The sequence below is a fragment of the Pseudophryne corroboree genome, chromosome 2, assembly GCF_028390025.1.
Source record: "Pseudophryne corroboree isolate aPseCor3 chromosome 2, aPseCor3.hap2, whole genome shotgun sequence".
Classification (NCBI taxonomy): domain Eukaryota; kingdom Metazoa; phylum Chordata; class Amphibia; order Anura; family Myobatrachidae; genus Pseudophryne; species Pseudophryne corroboree.
In genome coordinates, this window is record NC_086445.1 from 703973321 (window position 1) to 704000480 (window position 27160).

The 27160-nt window shown below is 47.3% G+C and overlaps 1 protein-coding gene across 3 annotated transcripts in view; it reads left to right on the plus strand.

The window, feature by feature from the left end:
* The window catches only part of LOC135045595 (complement decay-accelerating factor-like), a 449130-nt gene that overhangs the window by 365851 nt on the left and 56119 nt on the right, over nt 1-27160 (plus strand). For all 3 annotated transcript variants that reach the window (XM_063955314.1, XM_063955312.1, XM_063955313.1), the window contains 2 exons: nt 1752-1940; nt 11463-11657. In XM_063955314.1, the coding sequence (XP_063811384.1) occupies nt 1752-1940; nt 11463-11657 (384 nt within the window). The remainder of the gene's footprint in view (nt 1-1751; nt 1941-11462; nt 11658-27160) is intronic.

Here is a 27160-nt window from a genome sequence, read left to right on the forward strand (position 1 = left end):
AGTATCTTCATATAGTTAAAATTCTCATATTTTGTATACAAGAGCAAACAGCTTCATCAGTAAAGTGTCTGCTTCCAGTGTAATAGGTTGTGGTTTCTAATTCTGGGTGTGACACTTGTAAAATGTGTATAATAAAGAGGGTGTGATTTGTAAGGTGCAGGGACCAATGAGGAAGTTGGCCACTGATAAGACAGCTGCAGCTATCAATTAACTTAATTCAATGGTCTCACAGAATGGGAGGAGAGGTGCCCCCTTTCAGAGCAGGAGCCCGGCGGCAGATGACTCCGTTGCCTCCCAGAGTTCTGCCTCTGGTATAGGCTCAAATCGCTCCTAGCACAGATCTCACCGTGTGTAGATACCATTACTTTACCTTCTGTGTCTCATCCTAGTGTTATGTGGTGTTGTTGTTTTTATTTTATTCTCTTATGTCGGAGTTACATTTAATAGATTTTCCGTTTAAACTCTTTAGTTTCAAGAGTAATTATGGGATCTATTTACTAAGCCTTGAATGGAGATAAAATGGACAGTGATAAAGTACCAGCCAGTCAGCTCCTAACTGTCATTTTTCAAACCCAGCCTGTAACATGGCAGTTAGGAGCTGACTGGCTGGTACTTTATCACTGTCCATTTTATCTCCATTCAAGGCTTAGTAAATAGACCCCTAAATCTTTTACGGATGAATGGAGATACATTATATTAGTTTTGCCTGATTCTTAATGATATATGAATACATGCAGGTTATTGTGAAAAAATGTACATGTAAACTTTATTTTGTGTACTCCAATATTCAAAATATTACAAAATGTTTTGTAGGCTTATTCGTGAAAATTAACAAAAAAAATGTGAAAAAAGTATATAACTGTAAGTTAAAGAAAACCGTTGAAGTCTAGGCAAGATATAGAAGACCTAAAAAAAAATACCTGCCCATGTATTCAAACCCGAACACAAATTCTAGTGACCAGTAAAGAAAACGTCCTAACACAATAATCGAAAGGCGTTTTACTGGCTACAAGAGATGTTTGAAAGGTTTCATTTCTGTTGAGTGAGTGGTGACAGATATATGACCTTCCCCTGGTTTGTAACAATCCAATGTCTTTGTTCCTTGAGCTGCAACTAATGCTGGGTACACACTAGATAATCCAGGATCGTGGCCGATGGCCTGACTGACGGCATAATATGTCGGTCGGCTGCACACACTGAACGATGTATTGCGAGATCATGCGATATATCGTTCAGTGGCCACATCCAGGAGCATGCTGTCATTAAATATATCTTCTGATCTGCCTGCAGTGCAGTGCAGGCAGATAAAATGGTAGGCGCGACGCATAGAAGCGCGCAGTAGTGCACACTAGATGGCATGGACGATTTGTTGTTCCACTTCGGCCAAAATGACAAAACATCCAATATATCGTCTAGTGTGTAGAGCTACACCATTCTGAGTGGCTAGGAGTAGAAATATGATGCATTCCATTCAGTGGTATCAGAAGGCAGCTCAGAGTTTCTCACCTGTATTAATGTGACAGGTCCATCAGTCTTGGACATTTTATAAAGGGACTAGTGCCTCAATATCATTCTAACATCATTCTGGTTTACAGTAGAGACTACATTTATTCCCATGACAAGTGCATGTTGTGGATATAAATTGTTATCTTTGTAAATATAAAAAAAAAATGAATATATAAAAAAAAAATCTGTGTTTTACCAATTATTCTGTATTGAATTTTTCTTACTAATATATGTTTCTTTTTCAGCTGTGTGTGTTTCTCCTCCCGATCTTCCTTATGCAGAACTTGATGAAAGCTCTGCTCACCTACCCAATTATTTCAGTGGCACGACTGTGCAGTACAAGTGCAAACACGAATATGAACTTGTTCCTTATACAAAAAATAATATAACTTGCTTAGACAAAAGCTGGTCCACAGCTGACGAGTTCTGTAAAAGTAAGTACTTTTTGTTCCTCCTAATGCTAAGGTATGTGTATTTAATTGGGTTTATTGGAGAAAAAAACCCATAATATTATTTACGTTTAAAGGATCTACACACTGGCGCCAGGTCCTGAGCCACCCATCAGCGACCTCTCCCTGTCTCTCTCATCTTCAGCTCATGGCCCAAGGGTGTCATTTGTAACGGAGATGTATTCAAGTCTCCTCACCGGCAAATATACTTTATGCTTATTTTTGCAAATGAAGGTTATTTTACTTAAAACATAGCATCAGACCACTGTATTTATGCTTCATTTCTAGGTAATGTGTGTAATGCAAACAGGGAATTAAAATATAAAATAGCTAAAAGTATATAACAGGCCTTACTGGCTTATATAGCAAAGTTGTTAAGCAACACTAGTACAACAACATAAATATCCACAAAGCTTAAAATCAAAATGCATTGTTGAGTAGTGCAAAAATAAAATGTAGGGCACTCGTGGTATAATAGTTTCTGATGCATAAAGTAAAATGATTAGCACTGTGTCTTGGGCTATGGCTTTACCCCCTTACTTTTTTCTTTCCCCATGCCCCCTCCCCCTGATAATCCACCCACTAGGAAGGGTATATAATGAATATTTTGGAGGTTCCCCTCATAATAACTAGTAGCATAACAATAGTGTGTGTTGAATGAACTGATGGCAGAATATGCTTTAAAAAAAAACTCTCCCTATATTGTATTTCATTATTTTTTTTAATTACAACTAGCAATTGTATACTTTTACCTTCCCTGCCCTCCCTTAACCCTCTCCCATGTTTAGATCTCTGTATTCGAACCCCATGGAGGACGGCATCAAGAACAATAAAAAGTATAATAGACCTTAGATAAAATCTTCATAAAGAACCAAGTGGCATTTGTAATCCCATGCCAGATACAATGGCAATACAGGTTGAGTATCCCATATCCAAATATTCCGAAATACGGAATATTCCGAAATACGGACTTTTTTGTGTAAGAGTGAGATAGTGAAACCTTTGTTTTCTGATGGCTCAATGTACACAAACTTTGTTTAATACACAAAGCTATTAAAAATATTGTGTTAAATGACCTTCAGGCTGTGTGTATAAGGTGTATATGAAACATAAATGAATTGTGTGAATGTAGACACACTTTGTTTAATGTACAAAGTTATAAAAAATATTGGCTAAAATGACCTTCAGGCTGTGTGTATAAGGTGTATATGAAACATAAATGCATTCTGTGCTTAGATTTAGGTCCCATCACCATGATATCTCATTATGGTATGCAATTATTCCAAAATACGGAAAAATCCGATATCCAAAATACCTCTGGTCCCAAGCATTTTGGATAAGGGATACTCAACCTGTAATACATTTTAGTAAGCAGATAAAATATTAATAAGAGTAAACCAACAATATACTGCAGCATTCACAGTCCGTTTCCCAAGAATTGTCACAAACAGATCAATAAAAAGAGCTAGAAACATATTGGCAGATTCTAGTCATCCAAATTACTCAGTTTTTGAGAGATTACCATCACAAAACGCTTTAGAAGTGTACGTACTCATACAAAACGTATGCTTAATTGTTTTTTCAAACAGCTATACGTGCACTAAACGGCTTAACGAAATGAGATAATTTATAAGTAAGACTTGTTTTAATGTCTGTTTTATTGTGCAGGATGTTTATTGGAAAATTTCATTGACATTTCATTTGTCTTGTCTTGTTAATGACAATAAAGTATTCTTATTCAACAGTAGAGACAACTAAGGATGTCATGAAAGCAGGTCACGCAGTCCTCCTTATTGAGACCCTGTGGCGACATTGTGTTTAGTTAGTTGATACACCAATATTTTCATTGCACAAATATAATCTGTTGCCCCCTTTCTGGAGAGCTATATATTATCAGTCACAATACAACAAAGACTGGAGACCTAATGTGCCATATTGAAAAAAGTGGCAACAGATTTCTCAGGTTACTTGCTGCGCTGATTGAAGAACAGTATTGTCTACGTAAACTAGTCTACATAGACAGCAAATTAAAAAATATGGCAAAATCCAATGAAGGTAGACAATGTTAATACCATATTCTCTTTAGTTTTCTTATGTGTGTTCTGGACGTATATTCAGGTTAACATGCTATTACATCTGGTACATCTACTACATTTGAACAATCCAGATTTGGCTGATGGTAGTAAAGATTGACCCAAAGGATTATAGGTCTCTTCACAATCAGCATGCACTATTCATTCCTCAGGGTTATTGCCAACTTGTCTGACAACAATGAAGGAAGATTCTTGTCTGTTGCTGCAATCGGCCAGACTCTTTAGTAGTATCGGAGGCTATGTTAAGCCAAAATCTATATTCCCTTTTGTCTTTTGAGTTTGTACTTTATGATGTGCTCTAGGGGAACTATACTATCATAAACAACTTTCTATTATTATCCCTTGTAACTCCTTTGTAAAAAAACAAACAAAAAAAAAACATTCAGCAATACTGGCATGTTATTGGTCAGCTTTTAGTACATCAGTATTATTATTTTTATATTTATCTGCAGAAATTTTGAATAAGGTAATTTTGAATAAGGTAACTTGTTTCAGATAACAGCACAGAGATACGAGTTTGCATCTATGTTTTTTTTCTAATGAAGTGATCCTATCCCTTATTGATTCAAAGGTCAAAGTGATCTGTGTTTTCTGGCAGGGAAATGAGGCACTGTGATAGTTAATATAATGCAATTACAGTAGGTGCATGTTGTGTATGCCACTAACACATTTTTAGATTAGTAAAAGTTTTAAAATATATACAGATGTGTCCTCATACATCTTTCCTCAATACGCCATGCAGCAGGAGATGCCTGGCGTGAAGTCGAATCTGCATCTGCAGAAAATAGTCGAAAACGGACGCGTTTTCGACAAAAACACGTGGATCTGCAAGTAATTCGCCAATCCATGTGTTCACCGACAGTTCCAAATTTTTTCGACAGTCGAAAAATCGGTAATTAATTGAATATGTCCAATGTAAATAAGACTTAAAAATGGACAAAAAGCTCTGATTTTCTGACTGTCGAAAAATTTGGCACTATTTGAATACCCCCCATACGGTGATAAAGTACCAGCCAATCACACACATTACACTACCGCTGCTACCCAGCTCCCCTCTTCCCACACAGACTACATTACACTACCGCTACTACCCAGCTCCCCTCTTCTCACATACACTACGTTACACTACCGCTGCTACCCAGCTCCCCTCTTCCCACACACACTACATTACACTACCTCTGCTACCCTGCACCCTCTTCCCACACACACTATATTACACTAACGCTGCTACCCAGCTCCCCTCTTCCCACACTACATTACACTACCGCTGCTACCCAGCTCCCCTCTTCCCACACTACATTACACTACCGCTGCTACCCAGCTCCCCTCTTCCCACACACACTACACTACCGCTGCTACCCAGCTCCCCTCTTCTCACATACACTACACTACACTACCGCTACTACCCAGCTCCCCTCTTCTCACATACACTACATTACACTACCGCTGCTACCCAGCTCCCCTCTTCCCACACACACTACATTACACTACCTCTGCTACCCTGCACCCTCTTCCCACACACACTATATTACACTAACGCTGCTACCCAGCTCCCCTCTTCCCACACTACATTACACTACCGCTGCTACCCAGCTCCCCTCTTCCCACACTACATTACACTACCGCTGCTACCCAGCTCCCCTCTTCCCACACACACTACACTACCGCTGCTACCCAGCTCCCCTCTTCTCACATACACTACATTACACTACCGCTACTACCCAGCTCCCCTCTTCTCACATACACTACATTACACTACCGCTGCTACCCAGCTCCCCTCTTCCCACACACACTACATTACACTACCTCTGCTACCCTGCACCCTCTTCCCACACACACTATATTACACTAACGCTGCTACCCAGCTCCCCTCTTCCCACACTACATTACACTACCGCTGCTACCCAGCTCCCCTCTTCCCACACTACATTACACTACCGCTGCTACCCAGCTCCCCTCTTCCCACACACACTACACTACCGCTGCTACCCAGCTCCCCTCTTCCCACACAGACTACATTACACTACCGCTACTACCCAGCTCCCCTCTTCTCACATACACTACATTACACTACCGCTGCTACCCAGCTCCCCTCTTCCCACACACACTACATTACACTACCTCTGCTACCCTGCACCCTCTTCCCACACACACTATATTACACTAACGCTGCTACCCAGCTCCCCTCTTCCCACACAGACTACATTACACTACCGCTACTACCCAGCTCCCCTCTTCTCACATACACTACATTACACTACCGCTGCTACCCAGCTCCCCTCTTCCCACACACACTACATTACACTACCTCTGCTACCCTGCACCCTCTTCCCACACACACTATATTACACTAACGCTGCTACCCAGCTCCCCTCTTCCCACACTACATTACACTACCGCTGCTACCCAGCTCCCCTCTTCCCACACTACATTACACTACCGCTGCTACCCAGCTCCCCTCTTCCCACACACACTACACTACCGCTGCTACCCAGCTCCCCTCTTCTCACATACACTACATTACACTACCGCTACTACCCAGCTCCCCTCTTCTCACATACACTACATTACACTACCTCTGCTACCCAGCTCCCCTCTTCCCACACACACTACATTACACTACCTCTGCTACCCTGCACCCTCTTCCCACACACACTATATTACACTAACGCTGCTACCCAGCTCCCCTCTTCCCACACTACATTACACTACCGCTGCTACCCAGCTCCCCTCTTCCCACACTACATTACACTACCGCTGCTACCCAGCTCCCCTCTTCCCACACACACTACACTACCGCTGCTACCCAGCTCCCCTCTTCTCACATACACTACATTACACTACCGCTACTACCCAGCTCCCCTCTTCTCACATACACTACATTACACTACCGCTGCTACCCAGCTCCCCTCTTCCCACACACACTACATTACACTACCTCTGCTACCCTGCACCCTCTTCCCACACACACTATATTACACTAACGCTGCTACCCAGCTCCCCTCTTCCCACACTACATTACACTACCGCTGCTACCCAGCTCCCCTCTTCCCACACTACATTACACTACCGCTGCTACCCAGCTCCCCTCTTCCCACACACACTACACTACCGCTGCTACCCAGCTCCCCTCTTCTCACATACACTACATTACACTACCGCTACTACCCAGCTCCCCTCTTCTCACATACACTACATTACACTACCGCTGCTACCCAGCTCCCCTCTTCCCACACACACTACATTACACTACCTCTGCTACCCTGCACCCTCTTCCCACACACACTATATTACACTACCGCTGCTACCCAGCTCCCCTCTTCCCACACTACATTACACTACCGCTGCTACCCAGCTCCCCTCTTCCCACACTACATTACACTACCGCTGCTACCCAGCTCCCCTCTTCCCACACACACTACATTACACTACCGCCGCTTCCCCAGCACCCATCTCCCCACACAAACTACATTACAGTACTGCTGCTACCCTTCATTCCCCCCCCCCCCGCACACACAGACTACCGCTGCTACCCTGCACCCCACACATGACACTGCCACTACCCTGCACCCTCTTTGTCTGCACAACAACACCATCGCTGCTACCCTGCATCCCTCTCCCTATACACTACAACGGTCAGAGAATGCAGTAGCGGGGAACGAGCACCAGAGCAGGTGAACATTTCCCTTTTTCTTTCCTCCCACCGCTGGGTTTTCAAAGCAGAAAACCCAACCTGCAGCACACACTGTTACTATGCCACTTCTGCCCCCGCCCACAGCACACACTTAATTTGCCTCACCCCAGCACATATTATTATGACACCCCCCCACCCTAGCACACATGAATATGATACTTCCCCTACTCCAGCACACATAAATATGGTACTTCCCCTTCCCCGGTACACATAAATATGGTACTCCCCCCCCCCTCCCCCAGCGCACATGCATATGGTACTCCCCACCCCCCTCCCCAGCACACATGAATATGGTACTTCCCCCCCCATCCCCTCCCCAGCACGCATGAATATGGTACTCTCCCTCTCCCTCCCCAGCACACATGAATATGGTACTCCCCCCCCCCCCCTCCCCAGCAAACATAAATATGGTACTCCCCCCCCCCCCCCTTCCCCAGCACACATGAATATGGTACTCCCCCATCCTCCCCAGCACACATGAATATGGGCCCTCATTCCGAGTTGTTCGCTCGGTAAATTTCATCGCATCGCAGCGATTTTCCGCTTAGTGCACATGCGCAATGTCCGCACTGCGACTGCGCCAAGTAAATTTGCTATGAAGTTAGGATTTTTACTCACGGCTTTTTCTTCGCTCAGGCGATCGTAGTGTGATTGACAGGAAATGGGTGTTTCTGGGCGGAAACAGGCCGTTTTATGGGCGTGTGGGAAAAAACGCTACCGTTTCCGGAAAAAACGCAGGAGTGGCTGGAGAAACGGGGGAGTGTCTGGGCGAACGCTGGGTGTGTTTGTGACGTCAAACCAGGAACGACAAGCACTGAACTGATCGCAGATGCCGAGTAAGTCTGAAGCTACTCTGAAACTGCTAAGAAGTTTGTAATCGCAAAATTGCGAATACGTCGTTCGCAATTTTAAGATGCTAAGATTCACTCCCAGTAGGCGGCGGCTTAGCGTGAGCAACTCTGCTAAAATCGCCTTGCGAGCGAACAACTCTGAATGACCTCCATGGTACAATGCAGCACACATGAATATGGTACTCCCCCATCCCAGCACACGTGAATATGGTACTCTCCCCCCCCCCTCCCCAGCACACATGAATATGGTACTCCCCCCCACCACACATGAATATGGTACCCCCCCCCCCTCCCCAGCACACATGAATATGGTACTCCCCCCCCCCCCCCATCCCCAGCACACATGAATATGGTACTCCCACCCCCCCTCCCCAGCACACATGAATATGGTACTCTCCTCCCCAGCACACGTGAATATGGTACTCCCCCCTCCCCAGCACGCATGAATATGGTACTCCCTCCCCAGCACACATGAATATGGTACTACTCCCCCTCCCCAGCACACATGAATATGGTACTCCCCCCCCCCCTCCCCAGCACACATGAATATGGTACTCCTCCCCTCCCCAGCACATATGAATATGGTACTCCCCCCCCCCCCCTCATCCCCAGCACACATGAATATGGTACTACCCCCCCCCCCCCTCCCCAGCACACATGAATATGGTACTCCCCCCCTTCCCCAGCACACATGAATAAGGTACTACCCCCCATCCCCAGCACACATGAATATGGTACTACCCAGAGCCGGCCTTAGCTATAGGCAGGCTAGGCATTTGCCTAGGGCATCCAAGCATGTCTAGGGGCATCCAAGCATGTCCCTGCAGTATCTCATGCTGGGAGGGACAGTCCGCAAACTAACTGTTACTTTCCAAATGTATTCAATCAGTACTTGTATACACTGCTGTTTACATTTGTAAAAAAAAATGCACACTGTGCCTTAAACTTCCTCTAACATGCTTGAATGCCCCTGACTTGTGAGACCTCAGACAGACAGCAGAAGCCCAGTAAATGCAATTCCTGGACCTGTGACATTTTCACTGACTATATAAGGTTATTACTGGATGGTTACTTATGATACCACATGTGTATTTTGGAAGACTGCTTCACAGAAACCTGACATCACCTATACTGCTTGTGCACATGGGGGAGGGGGACCCTGTTATCCTGTGTCCCTTATCCCTGTGCAATTCCCAGGTGTCTGCAGGGACATAACATGGGCAATGTTCTCCCCACACTTTATTTCCTAGTCAGTCCATGCCGTAAAATTCCCCTGCCATCTAGCACTGTAACGTGGTCAGTAAGTTGCGTTGTGCTTTTCTATATGAAACATCAGTGCAGCGTGACTTTTGGACACATCAGACTGGAGGGCAGAGCATATCACTCCCACAGTATAAAGTAAAGGGCATGCAGTAACAGACACCAGCAAACACACTGAATAGTGAAGAGAATGGACAGTTTCTACATGTTTGATACTGGTCTTTTTGTATAACCAGCAAGTGTGGCAGTATCTGTGGCATTATGTGTATTATGGGCATTACTAATGTGGGGCATATGTGTAAGGTTCCTTTACTATGTGGAATTATATGTATTATGGTCATTACTGTGTGGCATTGTGCAGAGTTGAACTGGCCCACAGGGTAACCCCCCAGTGGGCCCCACTACCTGAGCGTTGCAGGTACAGATGCAGAACTAGCGGCGGAGCTAGGGGGCACCAGACAAAATTTTGCCTAGGGCATCAAATTGGCTAGGGCCGGCTCTGGTACTACCCCCCCCCCCCCCCCCATCCCCAGCACACATGAATATGGTACTCCTCCCCTCCCCAGCACACATGAATATGGTACTCCTCCCCTCCCCAGCACACATGAATATGGTACTCCCCCTCCCCCCCAGCACACATGCATATAATACTGCTACCCCCCCCCCCTCTCCCCCTCCTTCCTTCCTCCTCCTTTGTTTGTCAGCAGCAGAATTTACCTCAGTCAGCTCCTCTCTGGCTGGTCACTAGGTCTGCAGGCTTCTACACTGGCTGGCTGTTCCTCTTCACACAACAGCTTGCTCCTCCAGAGTCCAGAGTCAGACAGTGCATAGTCACGTCTATATATCATGTGACTTCCTGTGTCCCCTATCTGACGCTGAAGACTGTCTTCAGTGACAAAGGGGAGGGAAGAGACGAGTTGGGGGGAGGCGCCGCTGCTCCCTGTCTTCCACCTGACATGGGCAGCAGCCAGCAGCAAAGAAGAGAGAGGAGGTGAGGGGGACGTGACACACAGGACAGGAGGAGATCTGTTCATACTGCTGGCGCCGCTGCCTGAGGCTGTCACAGTGTCACAGGTGCAGCGACAGCCAGCAGCAACACGGCGCATCAGCAAGGTAGCAGAGTGGGGAGAGCGCCTCTCCATCCTGGCGCCTCCCTGCTTTGCGGACCTTGTTGAACGGTTAGCGCCAGCTCTGATTACAGTGATTTCGAGGAAAACATTTTGATACAGCTGCATATTCCAGGAAAACAATGTAACGTAATATTTTGTCATCAGATACAGCCGCGGTCACACACAGAATATAGGCATGCCACATATAATTTAAATCAGCATAAACTGCTTGTGCATCCTATTCACCTAGCAATGCGACTTAAACACATTTAAATTGAAAAAGTTGCACAGAAAGACACTCAGCACTACCGAATCACGTCATGCGCTGTTTAATGGGACTTCAGCAAGGATGTAGGAGGACACATCTGTAAACCATCTCTATTTATCTTTTATATCTGTTATATGAATTTGCTTATTTGTGTTTCTGTGATTTATGATTACTAGTATTTTAATTCCTATACTACTGTACATTGATTGATGGACTGCTGTTTCTTTCTCAGCGGTGTGTGAGTCACCTCCCACACTCTCCTATGCAGAACTTGATGAAAGCTCTGCTCACCTACCAAAGTACTTCAGTGGTACGATAGTGCGGTACAATTGCACTAATGATTACAAACGTGATCCTGATAAAGAAAATAGTATAACTTGTGTGGATAAAAGCTGGTCCATGCCTGATCAGTTTTGTATACGTATAAGTGAGTACTTTTTGTTCATCCTATAGCTGTATATGTATGGGTTTCTAAAGTTATAATTGACATCCTGTTAGCAATGGAGGGATACAATCAATCATTTTGCACTGGTGGGATGACAGGGTATGTCCATATTTTTAAATGTTTTGCGCCGCTGGCTGCTCAGATTCTCCTTCTTCTCTAACGCAATACGGATAGTTAAACAATGGACAGCCACACAGGCAAACAATATAATACACAACAAAGTCGTTGTACAGGTAACCACATGTTGGATTTCGTATATTTTATTTGAATGGGGATGTCTAAAAGGAGAACCTGATTGAATTATCTGTGTTACACATTCCAAATAACAGTAGCAGTCCCTTGGTTTAGTAAAGCAATTGTTAAAACTAATTTGCCATGTAAGTTTTTTCCTCTGGACAGTACCTATACCTATATATATATATATATATATATATATCCTATATAATAGCTCAGATCTGTGACTCTGTGCCTGTCTGTCTAACGCTGGGCATGGCTAGGAGCTCTTATTGGGTTAGCAGCAGGTCTATCACGCCCAGTCCACAGCTGATTGGGCGAGAAACACCCTCCCACACAGGTTACATCCAATGGGAGGCTCTGCCCTTTGGCTGCTGTGTGTTCCCAGAGCAGGATTAACAATGGGGCCCAAACCCCGAAATAGGCCCACTGCCTCTGTAGCAACATACCCTCCAACAATTTACTCGTAAAAATCGGCACAAATTCAAAAAGGGGGCATGGCCACGGGTAAAGTGGCGTGGTCATGCCCCTTTTCCTATACTTTCAATGGAAGTTTGGAGAGCCAAAAATCGGTACAGACCATTAAAAAAAAAAAGGTACTGTACCTGCTGAAAAGGTACAGTTGGAGGGTATGCCAAGTCTCTGCGCTATAGAATCTTAGATAGGAAGAAAAAAAAAACTTTTACTGCAGCGTCCTATGTCCTGCTGCCAGTCCGCCTGCTCCCTCCGCCATCAACAATCCCCACTCCCTAGCGGCAGCGCAGGTGGAACAAAAGCTGCTATGGCCACCAGCATAGAAAGCGGCGCTGCGTATGAAAGCGGCACTGCGGAAGGCTTTCATAACCCTCCCTGCGCCGCATACTCTCTGAGCCCCGGAGCCTCCTCTGCGCGTGATGTCACATTCGGGTCTTCCCGCCACAGCCGCACCCAGATCCCCAGAGGCTTTGACTCCGCAACACAGCACCCGGGCTGCCGGCCTGGAAGCCCCAAGATGGCTAATGTAACGGATAGAGTGGGTGATACTGCGGAGGATAATGTATGGACGCTGAATCAATGTAAAAGGTGACAGTGCTGTGCAGTCAGAGGCGGATTGGCCATAGGGTTTACAGGGAAGATTCCCGGTGGGCCGCCGCGCCCGTGGGGCCTGTTTTGTTTGAGGACATGTGGTCCTTTTTTTTAGACATAATGAGTAAGATGCAAAATTATTTGCATATATGAAAATGACTTTGCCACTTAGCCTGTGATTGCAGATGATCTAGTGTATGCTCTGTCTGCCTGCTTGGCTGACATATAAGATTGAGTGAATAGTGATTGGGATATGGTTGGTGTAATAAGCAAGAAAATATATCTTTCTAAAGAATTATATAGTTTCCTAAATTCTGAAGGTGTATCATATAATGTGCTCATAATATTTTATTTTATTTCTTTTTAACTTCCCCCTTGATGCTGGACAAGCCCACTATCTGGAAAGTCTTTGGGAGAGGGTGCTGCTGCCATGGCCCATGGCTAGACCTTACACCTCTGGTGCTGCCCATGTGGGGCCACTAGTACAAATTTTTCCAGGGCCGCTTTTTGTTCCCAATCCGCCCCTGTGTGCTGTGCAGTGGGTGTGCAGTGTCACTGACACTGCAAAGTACTCTCACCTTTTACATTGATTCAGCGAGTCAGTCAGTTCTGCCAGCCAGTCACTATTGTTAGCACCGGTGTCCCAACGCGCCACATTGCAGGGAAGTATACACACTAAATAAACTACAGCTCCCATTAGCCCTTAGCGCTAAAGCATTCCGGCCCTTAGGGCTGCTGGGAGCTGTAGTTTATTGAGTGCATCTTCTTCCCTGTAATTGTGACTGGCTGCTTGGCTGTTGTGCGCCTCTCCAGGAGAGCCACTGCCAAAGGGAGGCCAGCAGCTTAGCTGCTTCCAGGAGGAGAAGCATTACCCGCCCCTCCCTCACTCGCAGTACCTCCGGGCCCCATCCGCGGCACCCCCCCCCCCCCCACACTCCCTCCAGCACCCGCGGTGGATCCAGACCCCAACCCACAGCACCCCCGCACTCGCCTCTCCCCCACCAGCGGTGGCTCCGGACCCCCACCCGCGACACCCTGCTACACCACCACACCAGCCCCTCCCCCACCCGTGGCACCCCCGCAACTGCCCCTCCCCCACCCGCGGCACCCCGGACCCCATCCACGTCTCCCTCGCACCCGCCACTCCCCCAACTACTGCACCTACTAGGTGATTCATCAGGCCCATCGACCCCTTAACCATTGCACACCCTTTATCCGTACAATATTTAACCACTCACACAATTATGATTGGAGGTAATACTCCATATAATAAAAATATTGCATGCCACAAGGGTGCGCAAGGGTTAAGGGGGCATAGCCCCTTACGACGGTGTGAAGAGTGCCCGTAGGGCCTGATGAATCACCTAGTATATATATATATATATATATATATATCCCTGTTTTACTGTAGGTATTACAACCTTATTGGGAACGATCTAGAGCATGTCTAATATTGATATTCATATGCAAAGTGATGGGTGTACCTAACATTAATACTTGCCACGTCTCCATGGGGTCTATGGGCGTCATTCCGACCCGATCGCTCGCTGCAGTTGGTCGCAGCGATCGGGTCGGAACTGCGCATGCGCCACAGTGCGCCGGCGCATGGCAGCTGTCGTTGCCTAGCTATCGCCTCTGAGGCAGAGGCGGTCGCTGGGCGGGAGGGGGCTGGATGGCGGTGTTAAGCCGCCATTTAGGGGGAGCGGTCCGGACAACGCAGGCGTGGCCGGACCATTGGTAGGGCAGGCCACGGCGGCTTCGTGACGTCACACTCAGCCGCTGCGGGCCGGGGAGCGACGAGTTGCTCCCGGCCAGCACGCTAAAGTTGCGCTGATCGGGAGCTACTCTGGAAGTTCAAAGGCATCGCTGTGCGATGCCTTTGCACTTCTGTGGGGGGGGGCAGCACTGACATGGGGGGGCAGCACTGACATGCGGGGCGGACTAGCCCTGTGCTGGGCATCCCCCTGCATGTCAGTGTGAATGATCGTAGCTGCAGTCAACTCGGAATGACCCCTATGTACTAAGCCTTAGAGAGAGATAAAGCGGAGGGAGATAAAGTACTAGCCAACTAGCCCCTAACTTATTTTTCAAATACAGCCTGTTATACCCTTTTCAGACAGAAATGTCTGAAAATCCCGGCTGTTACAGCATTTGAGTGCCAGGTAGTTTTGTCAGTCCCTGCTTGACCTCCCTTTTACACCGACAAGCAAATTACCGGGTCTAGAATTTCTACCCAGTTAATTGCAGATCAAAATGGGTATTTTGTCTGTGTGAAAGGGTCAACCTGGGATGAAATTTTTGGGTCTCCAACCCTGGTAAATTCCTGAGAATTTCAACCTGGATTGACCCTTTCACACAGAAAAAGGACCCGTGTTTACCGGAGTAGTACTTCTTTACCCAGGAATTTGCCTTTCTGTGTGAATTGGCTGATACTTTGGGGGATATCCAATTATCCCCGTTAAAACATCGGGCCCGAAAAACGGCTGTTTTCAGCTGTTTTTCTGACTTTCTCTTAATTCCTAGAGGATGCTGGGGTCCATTTTAGTACCATGGGATATAGACGGTTCCGCAGGAGCCTTCGGCACTTTAAGACTTTTCAGCAGTGTGAACTGGCTCCTCCCTCTATGCCCCTCCTCCAGACCTCAGTTTAGAAAATGTGCCCAGGAGACTGGATGCACACTAGTGGAGCTCCACAGAGTTCTGCTAGAAAAATACTTTGTTATGTTTTTTATTTTACAGGGAAGCTGCTGGCAACAGCTTCCCTGCTTCGTGGGACTTAGGGGGGGAAGTAGGAACCAACTTCTCAATTAGTTCAATGGCTCTGCTTCCGCTGACAGGACACCATTAGCTCCTGAAGGGTACTGAACACAGCCCAAGCCTGGCCAGCGTTCACTCCCACAGCACTGCCGCCACCCCCTAACAGAGCCAGAAGTCAGAAGGCTGGTGAGTATATTACCGGAGTCCTGCAGAGAGGGAATCCTCCGGTCATCGTTGGCGGCAAAAAAGGTACAGCGCAGCGGCTGAAGCTGCACGAGCATGCATCTCAAAACACACACTGTTAGGTTCCTGGTGCTCAGAACAAGGGAGATGTTCATGAAGTGAGTCCAGAGCACCAGGACGTAACGCTGGGAAAGGGGAATGGAAAGGGAATAGCCCCTGGCGCCCTAACTCTGTTGTCTCACCCGTGCTATCGGAAATCCCTTGCGAGACTATGGTTTCTTGAGCCCTTGGCAGCCACGTTTGAAGGGCGGATTATGTCTGCCCAACTCCGGTGCCCCCCGGTCTTAATGAGAGACAAAGAGAAATCCGAGGCAGAATGATAACAAGAGGACCTCTAACTAAGCAAACAGGCCAGGGGCTACAAGCTAACTAAAAACCTAAAGTATGTGCGGAGAAACCGCCAAAGGAAAAGAACAACAAAGGAAATGCTGATCACACGCCGACACAATACCTTTGTGTACCGGCGGTGACAGCATAAGCAGAACCCTCTGCAAAACACCAGGGACAGAAACAATAATGGAATACAGCGGCCTAGGCCAACGGACGCGGGAGAGCCGCTACTCACGGAACCGGTACGAAATACTGGCAAACGGACAGGAACTTCTAATGCTGCCGACACCGACTCTCAGAACTGGAGGACAGGCAGAATCCCAAACGACAGACCGGTGGACACCAGGAAGCCAGAAGACTTGACCAGGGACAGGCAAAGCCACTGGACCTCAGGGCAGGAACGCCTCACAGCAGGACACAGGATCAGACACAGGGACTGACACAGGAATCAACACAGGGACTGACACAGGAATCAGCTCACACTTCAAGCAGACTGCAAACCAAGGAATATCACCAGCATCTGTGAATTGCAGTCAGCCAGCATATAACAGAGAGGCCTAATTAATAATCCCATGCAGCTGCCCTGTTGCATGATTCCAAACTGACAAGATGCAATTAGCAGCCAGGTGAGGCTGAACACATGGGAACAAGCTGCAATTACACAGACTCACCAGCGGCAGCAGACAAGAGTATTCTAAAACAGAGCAACAGGAAATCCTGGCATGCAAGACAACTTTATAAACATAAAATAGGAATGAACCACTACCTGTGGTTCATAACAGTATTCCCTCCTTAAGGGTGAGCTCCGAGCACCCCATGTCACCCACGGGGAACATAAACAGAAGTATAACATGAAATACAGAACAAAACTGCAAAACAGGAATGAGCCACAGCCGTGGCTCATAACACACACAGGGTGCAGGGCGCGGAGAGGGGCGCCCTGAGCTGCATGGAAAATCCTTACTCTTACTGGCAAAACGGTAAATACATGTATAGCCTCTGATTTACAAACCCCAGCCAGTAAAAAAATTATTGTAGCTGAGGCAGGAAGGCGTGGCTTCTCCTCAGACTTGCCAGACACTCACTCTGCCATTTTCTCATGCAGGGTCACAGAGAAAAGCTGACAGACACTGTTCCTCCTCATAACAATGCTGAAACAAGTACCAGGGTGTTATAGAGAGGGGGGGGGGGGGGGTGGTGGTGGGGGGGGGTTATTACATTAGGTGAGCATGCCTAATATTGAAATAAAGCGCTGAAGGTTTTGTATAATAAATATACATATACAATTCTCTACATATATGGCGCAGTGTGTGAACTGGCACATCTCTCTGCGTTTCTCTGACAGATTTTAGTGTGGGTCTGTCATCGATAGCTCCCCTGTATGATTGTAGTATGAAAGTGCACGTTTGTGACATGTCAGACAATGGAGAGAGCTCTTCCCCTGAGGAAGCCATTTTAGATACGCAGGAGTGTAATGTGGTGGCCCGTCCCTCACAGAAGGAGCTAGAGTGTGTGAGAAAATTACAAAGTAATATGTCAAAGCTTTCTAGAAAATTCTCTGAGTCTGAACAACAGACAAAATACTGGAGATAGTCAGTGGAGGATGTACTATTTGCTGATCCCTCCATATCATCCACACGGGACCCCTCAAGTTCCCAGAAAAGTTCTCTGTCCCAGATAATGCAAGGGGACACACACAGATTCCGACTCTGACATCGACACTGGGGATTTGAGAGGGGTAGACCTCAAATTAGCCAAAAGCATACAATCTATGATAGTTGCTATACAGGAAGTGTTAGAGTTTCCTGAAACAACACTGGTCCCTGAGGAAAAGGATTATTTTAAATTAAATAAAGGTTGTGACTTTTCCTCCTTCGAAGGATTTGAATGCGTTCTTTGAAGAATCCTGGGCTAACCCAGAGAAGAAATTTACCCTTCCCAGAAGGATACGTGTAGCATACCCTTTCCCTGAGGAAGACAGACACAAATGGGAGACACCGCCAATGATAGTGTCACAACTGAGGGCCTGAGCTGACGGGAGGCAGCCTCAGTTGTAGGGGCTGAGATGTACCGGAACCTGGGAGGTTGTATCAGACCCCTGGACATGTAAGTAACATGAATAATAACTGCCCGAAGGCGTGACCACGACAACTTAGATAAAAGTCAATGATGTTTATTATGACAACTCCGCATCACAGCAGCAATAAAGGAAAACGTAAAAGTCAGCAAAGAATAAATACAGTTCCTGAGTACTACAGCATGGCAGGAGCCACAGGGCACTGGTAGTGTGAGATAGTTCTTATGATCTTCTAGATGGAAAGTCCTTACCAGGCCCGGCTGTAGCAATGGAGATAACCCAGGATTGTACCAGCTGGTGTTCCGGGAAGAGCTGGGTTGCTGAAGGTAAAACAGCTGCTGTGGATACTGGCTGGAACCAGACTGTTGTTAGCACGGAGTGGATACTGGCTGGAACCAGTTAAATAATAAATGAACTTTGGGAGCGATGAAATGTGAACTGAAATGTAGAACTTGAGAGCGGAGAAATAATAATTCCGGTGGAGAGTGGTAAAGTGTAGAAAGGACACCGGCCCTTTAAGGGAAGCTGTATTCTGCTGGAAGCTGAGGCTGGAAGCAGGTAGTGTTGTAGCTGGAAACAGATGAATCCACAATGGATTGGAGAGTCAGGCTACACCGCAGGTGGAATGCTGGTGCGGGTCTCTATGGTGGAAGTCTTGAGACAGGAGCTGGAACCTGGAAGACAATCATAGAAGAGAGACAAACAGGAACTAGGTTTGACAACCAAAGCACTGACGTCTTCCTTGCTCAGGCACAGCTTACTTATACCTGCAGCAAGGAAGGGGTTGGCTAGGCAATTATGCAAATCAACAATACAAACAGCAGATTGGTGGAAATGATCAGATGACAGAATCCAAGATGGCTGCGCCCATGCAGACACTTGGAGGGAAGTTTGGTTTGTAATCCATGTGGTCTGGGAAACAGTAATGGCGGCGCCGGCCACCGGAGACAGGAGACGCCAGGCTGATAGATGCACATTTAACCACGCGGGCACAGCGGAGGCCGCGGCTGATGAAAACACCACTCTGACACTCTGCATGTGGAAACTCAGGAACAGCGGAATCTGGTCCTGGAACGCTGAGCCCGCCTTAGGAGGCATCTGAAGGGTAAGTAATGGCGTCCAGATACCCGGATCGTGACAGCACCCCCCCCTTTAGGAGTGGCCCCAGGACACTTCTTAGGCTTTAAAGGAAACTTTGCGTGGAAATTTCGGACCAAGGCAGGAGCATGGACGTCAGAGGCATTGGTCCAAGAGCGTTCTTCAGGACCATAGCCCTTCCAGTCAATGAGATACTGAAGTTGACCGTAACGGTGACGTGAGTCCAGGATCTTGGCCACTTCATACTCAACGCCTCGTTGAGTTTGGACTTTCGGAGTTGGTGGAAGTGAGGAATGAAACCGATTCAAGATTAGCGGTTTCAACAGGGAAACATGGAATGTCCTGGGTATTTTTAAGAAGGGAGGTAACTGGAGTCTGTAAGCAACAGGATTGATGACTTGATCAATTTTAAAAGGACCGATGTAGCGAGGTGCAAACTTCATACTGGGAACTCTTAACCTCAAATTCTTCGTGGATAACCATACCCGATCACCCACCTTGAGAGCAGGAACTGCTCGACGCTTCTTATCCGCAAACTTCTTGTACCTGAACGATGCCTTGAGCAGAGCTGATCGTACGCTCTTCCAGATATTGGCAAACTGATGCAAGGTGATATCCACTGCGGGAACAGAAGTTGCTGGAAGCGGTTGGAACTCAGGGACTTTAGGGTGGAATCCAAAGTTGGTGAAGAATGGTGTTGAAGAAGATGAAGAATGATACTGGTTGTTATGACAGAACTCGGCCCAGGGAAGTAATTGAACCCAGTCATCTTGAGAGGAGGACACATAGATGCGGAGGAAGGCCTCCAAGTCCTGATTCACCCTCTCAGTTTGACCATTGGTCTGAGGATGGTAAGCCGTGGAAAACTTTAACTTGACTTGGAGGACTTGACATAAACTTCGCCAGAATTTGGCTGTGAATTGAACTCCTCGATCTGAGATAATTTCTTCTGGAAGACCGTGGAGTCGGAAGATCTCTTGTATGAATACTTGAGCCAACTTGGAAGCTGACGGAAGACCGGTGAGAGGAATGAAGTGTGCCATCTTGGTGAACCGGTCAACTACCACCCAGATGGTATTGAACTTGTTGCACATGGGCAAATCTGTAATAAAATCCATCGACAAATGGGTCCATGGTCGACGGGGAACAGATAGTGGAACCAGTTGCCCCGCAGGCGACTGGCGGGATACTTTATGTTGAGCACACTTTGGGCAAGATGCAATAAACTCCAAAACGTCCTTTTTCAGAGTTGGCCACCAATAGGACCTAGAGATAAACTCCAGGGTTTTTTGGATACCTGTATGTCCGGCAAAACGGGAAGCATGGGCCCAATGCATGAGCTTCTTCCTTAGTGTCGGCTTCACAAAACTTTTCCCTGATGGGGGCGTAGAGTCCATCCCTACCGTGGAGAATGCCAACGGATTTATAATAGGATGCTTGTCTGAAGACTCTGACTCATTTTCTTGCTCCCATGAGCGGGAAAGGGCATCGGCCTTGCGATTCTGAGAGCCCGGACAGAACTGGAGTTTAAAGTCGAACCTGGAAAAGAAAAGTGCCCATCTGGCCTGACGAGGGTTGAGACATTGTGCGCCTTTTAGATATAGAAGGTTCTTGTGATCTGTAAGGATGGTGATTGAATGAGAAGCTCCCTCCAACAGATATCTCCACTCCTCTAGAGCGAGCTTGATGGCTAGCAACTCCTGGTCGCCAATGGCATAGTTGCGCTCCGCTGGGGAGAACTTCCGTGAGAAGAAACTGCAAGGATGTAAATGACCATCTTTAGCCCTCTGAGATAACACCGCTCCTACTCCAACGGAGGAGGCATCCACCTCTAAGATGAAAGGAGAGTCGACGTCAGGCTGTTTCAGGACAGGTGCAGAGATGAACCTCTGTTTTAAAAGATGAAAAGCTTGCATGGCTTCTTCAGACCACTTGGACGGGTTAGCACCCTTCTTGGTGAAAGCAGTAATAGGCGCCACAATGGTGGAAAAGTCTCGTATAAACTTTCGGTAATAATTGGCGAACCCTAAGAACCTCTGGACCCCTTTGAGGGTTAAGGGTACTGGCCAATTCTGGATTGCTTGTAGTTTCTCAGGATCCATCTCTAGTCCGGAACCGGACACAATGTACCCTAGAAACGGAATGGACTTGACTTCAAAGACGCATTTCTCTAATTTGCAGTAGAGATGATTGACACGGAGACGGGACAGAACCTCCTTTACCCAGAAACGATGTTCCTCTAAATTGTTGGCAAAAATGAGGATATCATCTAGATAGACCACGACATGACGGTATAGAATGTCTCTGAAGATCTCATTGACGAAATGCTGGAAGACAGCTGGAGCATTGCTCAATCCGAAGGGCATGACGAGGTACTCATAATGTCCGTCACGGGTGTTAAATGCGGTCTTCCACTCGTCACCCTCACGGATCCGGATGAGATTGTATGCACCTCTCAGGTCCAGCTTTGTAAAGATGGTAGCTCCGCTAACTCTGTCAAAGAGCTCAGTAATCAGGGGTAAAGGATAGCGGTTCTTGATGGTAATGTCGTTCAAACCTCTGTAGTCGATGCACGGCCGCAGACCACCATCTTTCTTCTTTACAAAAAAGAAGCCTGCGCCGGCTGGAGAAGAAGAAGGTCGAATGAACCCCTTTGCTAGGTTCTCTTTTATGTATTCCTCCATAGAATGCGTCTCGGGGAGAGACAACGGATAAGTTCGGCCTCGAGGTGGAACCTTCCCTGGAACGAGATCAATCGGGCAGTCCCATTCTCTATGAGGGGGAAGGATATCAGCAGAAGCTTTACTGAACACATCCGTGAAATCTTGATATGGAGGAGGTGGAACATCAGACGACCTGGGGGAGGAGGAACAGACAGGCAACACTTTAAACAAACATGTCTTAGTACAGGAGGAACCCCATGCCAGGATTTGCGTAGTCGTCCAATCAATTGTAGGATTGTGAAGACGGAGCCATGGAAGGCCCAGGACCACAGGATGTGTGGCTCTTGGAATCACTAAAAGTGAAATAAGTTCGGAATGAAGAACTCCCACTCTCAGACGAACTGGTAGAGTCCTTAGAGAAATAACTGTATCAAAAATTTTACTGCCATCCACAGCAGTTAAGGAAAAGGACGAAGGAAGTCTCTCGGTGGGTAGGGACCACCGTTTAACATAGGCTTCGGTAATAAAGTTCCCAGCTGCTCCGGAATCCAGGAGGGCAATGACGTTCTGATAACGTTGAGCAACTTGAAGCGAGACTGGGAGGTTACAATCTTGAGGAGATGGAGAGGAGATCATTACTCCTAGCCGGCCCTCTCCTTGGCGAGCTAGGATTTGGAGTTTCCCGGACGTTTGGGACAGGCATTAATGGTGTGAGACGGAGCTGCACAGTACAAACAGAGAAACTCGGAGAGACGTCTTCGGCGCTCAGCAGGAGTTAAACGGGAACGGCCAATTTGCATGGGTTCATCTTTAGTTGGTGACAGTTGGCGAGGAGGAGGAGCAGAAGATTTTGGAGCAGATGATCTTCCACGCTCAGTTGCTCTCTCTCTGAAACGTAAGTCAACTTTCGTACAAAGTGAGATTAACTCATCTAACTTGGAGGGTAAGTCTCTGGTAGCTAACTCATCTTTAATACGCTCGGATAAACCATGCCAGAATGCAGCATACAGGGCCTCGTCGTTCCATGCCAGTTCGGATGCCAGGATCTGGAACTGTATAAGATATTGTCCTACAGTACGTGATCCCTGGCGTAAACGGAGAATCTCAGACGAAGCTGAAGTTACCCGGCCTGGCTCGTCGAAGATGCGCCTGAATGTTGACACGAATGCAGTGTAAGAAGATAGCAGGGTGTCGGACCTCTCCCATAACGGTGATGCCCAATCGAGGGCTGAGCCACTGAGAAGAGAAATAATGTAGGCAATTTTTGTACGGTCACTGGGGAAATTGCCAGGTTGTAGCTCAAACTGAATCTCACACTGGTTGAGAAATCCCCTGCAGAATCTTGGAGATCCGTCAAATTTTGCTGGCGTTGGAAGATGAAGACGTGGAGCAGGAATGGGTAAGGTGGGTGGGGTTATAGCTGGAGTCACTGTGGTTGACGCACCAGACGCGCCTGATCCACGGAGAGTGGTCTGAATCCCATCCAGCCGAGTAGAGAGATCCTGGAGACAGCGGATGATGTGGCCCTGTGCAGCCTCCTGATGTTCTAGTCGGGCTGCCAGTTCTTGCATCGGCCTGGCCGCTTGATCCTGGTCTCCGGCTGGATTCATTAGGTCAGTGCTTACTGTCACAACTGAGGGCCTGAGCTGACGGGAGGCAGCCTCAGTTGTAGGGGCTGAGATGTACCGGAACCTGGGAGGTTGTATCAGACCCCTGGACATGTAAGTAACATGAATAATAACTGCCCGAAGGCGTGACCACGACAACTTAGATAAAAGTCAATGATGTTTATTATGACAACTCCGCATCACAGCAGCAATAAAGGAAAACGTAAAAGTCAGCAAAGAATAAATACAGTTCCTGAGTACTACAGCATGGCAGGAGCCACAGGGCACTGGTAGTGTGAGATAGTTCTTATGATCTTCTAGATGGAAAGTCCTTACCAGGCCCGGCTGTAGCAATGGAGATAACCCAGGATTGTACCAGCTGGTGTTCCGGGAAGAGCTGGGTTGCTGAAGGTAAAACAGCTGCTGTGGATACTGGCTGGAACCAGACTGTTGTTAGCACGGAGTGGATACTGGCTGGAACCAGTTAAATAATAAATGAACTTTGGGAGCGATGAAATGTGAACTGAAATGTAGAACTTGAGAGCGGAGAAATAATAATTCCGGTGGAGAGTGGTAAAGTGTAGAAAGGACACCGGCCCTTTAAGGGAAGCTGTATTCTGCTGGAAGCTGAGGCTGGAAGCAGGTAGTGTTGTAGCTGGAAACAGATGAATCCACAATGGATTGGAGAGTCAGGCTACACCGCAGGTGGAATGCTGGTGCGGGTCTCTATGGTGGAAGTCTTGAGACAGGAGCTGGAACCTGGAAGACAATCATAGAAGAGAGACAAACAGGAACTAGGTTTGACAACCAAAGCACTGACGTCTTCCTTGCTCAGGCACAGCTTACTTATACCTGCAGCAAGGAAGGGGTTGGCTAGGCAATTATGCAAATCAACAATACAAACAGCAGATTGGTGGAAATGATCAGATGACAGAATCCAAGATGGCTGCGCCCATGCAGACACTTGGAGGGAAGTTTGGTTTGTAATCCATGTGGTCTGGGAAACAGTAATGGCGGCGCCGGCCACCGGAGACAGGAGACGCCAGGCTGATAGATGCACATTTAACCACGCGGGCACAGCGGAGGCCGCGGCTGATGAAAACACCACTCTGACACTCTGCATGTGGAAACTCAGGAACAGCGGAATCTGGTCCTGGAACGCTGAGCCCGCCTTAGGAGGCATCTGAAGGGTAAGTAATGGCGTCCAGATACCCGGATCGTGACAGATAGACACCTCAGTTTCTCGGCTGTCTAAGAAAATAGTTGTGTCTGCCCCTGGTTCAGCCTCATTAAAAGATCCAGCTGACCGTAAATTAGAAACAACCCTAAGATCCATATATACGGCTAACGGAACGGTGCTCAGGCCCACCATTGCTTGTGCGTGGGTAGGTAACGCTGTGGAAAAATGGTCTGACAACTTGCTTGTTAACATAGACACAGTTGACAGGGATGAAATAGTCCTAACTCTCGGCCATATCAAAAATGCTGCAGGTTACTTAGTTGAAGCTATGAAGGATATTGGGTTGCTGAGTTCAAGATCCTCCGCCATGGCGATTTCAGCCAGCAAGGCGCTGTGGATTCGCCAATGGAATGCTGATGCAGAATCAAAAAATAATATTGAGGCGCTTCCTTACAATGGAGAAGCCCTCTTTGGAGACAAGCTGGATGCCATGATTTCAACAACTACATCAGGCAAATCAGCATTTCTGCCTTCCGCAGCTGCTCCACCTAGGAAAGGATTTCATTCTCATACGATGCAATCCTTTCGGCCCAACAAGTCCAAAAAAGGCAAAGGGTACCCCCTGCTTCGCAGGAAGAGGTCGAGGAAGACGTAAAAAATCTGCAACACCATCAGGCTCGCAGGAGCAGAAGTCAACAGCTACTTCTGCTAAAACCTCAGCATGACGCTGGGGCTCCCCTGCGGGAGTACGATCGGGTGGGGGCACGTCTACTGTCTTTCAGCCAGGTCTGGGTTCACTCAGATCTGGATCCTTGGGTATTGCAGATAGTATCCCAAGGGTACAAATTGGAATTTCAGGACCTTTCCCCATGCCGATTTTTCAAATCAGCCTTACCAGCTTCTGTTCAGGACAGAGCAAAAGTGCTGAACGCAATACAGAAATTATGTCAAGACAATGTAATTTCCTTAGTTCCTGTGTCACAACAGGAAAAAGGGTTTTATTCAAGCCTGTTTGTAGTGCCGAAACCGGATGCCTCGGTCAGACCGATTTTAACCCTAAAGACTCTGAACCTTTATTTGAAAAGGTTAAAATTGAAGATGGAATCCCTGAGAGCGGTGATCTCCAGCTTGGAGAAAAGGAATTTCTGGTATCGAAGGACATCAAAGATGCTTATTTACATGTTCCCATCTACCCGCCGCATCAGGCATACCTGAGGTTTGCGGTGCAGAACTGTCACTACCAGTTCCAAACATTGCCTTTCGGGCTCTCCACGGCTCTGAGAATATTCACCAAAGTGATGGCGGAGATGATGGTTCTTCTTTGCAAGAAAGGAGTCAAAGTCATCCCATACTAAGCGAGGGGAATTGGACACGGAAGCACAGAAAGTATTCCTACCGGTGGAAAGGCTCTGGAGATCCAGAGGATGGTCAAACAAGTTTTGAAACCAGCATGCGTATCGATTCATCAGTGCATCCGCCTGCTGGAGAAGATGGTAGCGGCCTACGAGGCTCTACAATTGGCCGATTCCACGCCAGGGTGTTCCAATGGGACCTACTGGACAAGTGGTCCGGATCGCACCTATACATGCACCGGAGGATAATCCTGTCAACAAAAGCCAGAATTTCACTCTTGTGGTGGCTTTAAAGTTTTCACCTCCTGGAGGGACGCAGGTTCGGGATTCAGACTTGGATCCTGGTGACCACAGATGCAAGCCTCCGAGGTTGGGGAGCAGTCACGCAAGGGGAAAGCTTCCAAGGACGATGGTCAAGTCAAGAAGTACTCCTTCACATAAACATTCTGGAATTGAGAACTGTGTACAACAGCCTTCATCAAGCGGCACACCTTCTTCAAGGTCGTCCCATACAGATCCAGTCAGACAATGTAACGGCAGTAGTTTACATAAACTGCCAGGGCGGAACAAAAAGCAGAGCGGCAATGGCAGAGGTGACAAAGATACTCCTCTGGGCAGAAAGACATGCAAAAGCTCTGTCGGCAATTTTCATTTCAGGAGTGGACAACTGGGAAGCAGACTTCCTCAGCAGACACGATCTCCATCCAGGAGAATGGGGCCTCCACCCAGAAGTCTTTGCAGAGGTAGCAGATCGTTGGGGCGTTCCTCAAATAGATATGATGGCATCGCGTCTCAACAAGAAGCTTCAGAAATATTGTTCCAGGTCAAGAGACCCACAAGCAATAGCAGTGGATGCACTGGAGACCCAGTGGGTGTTTT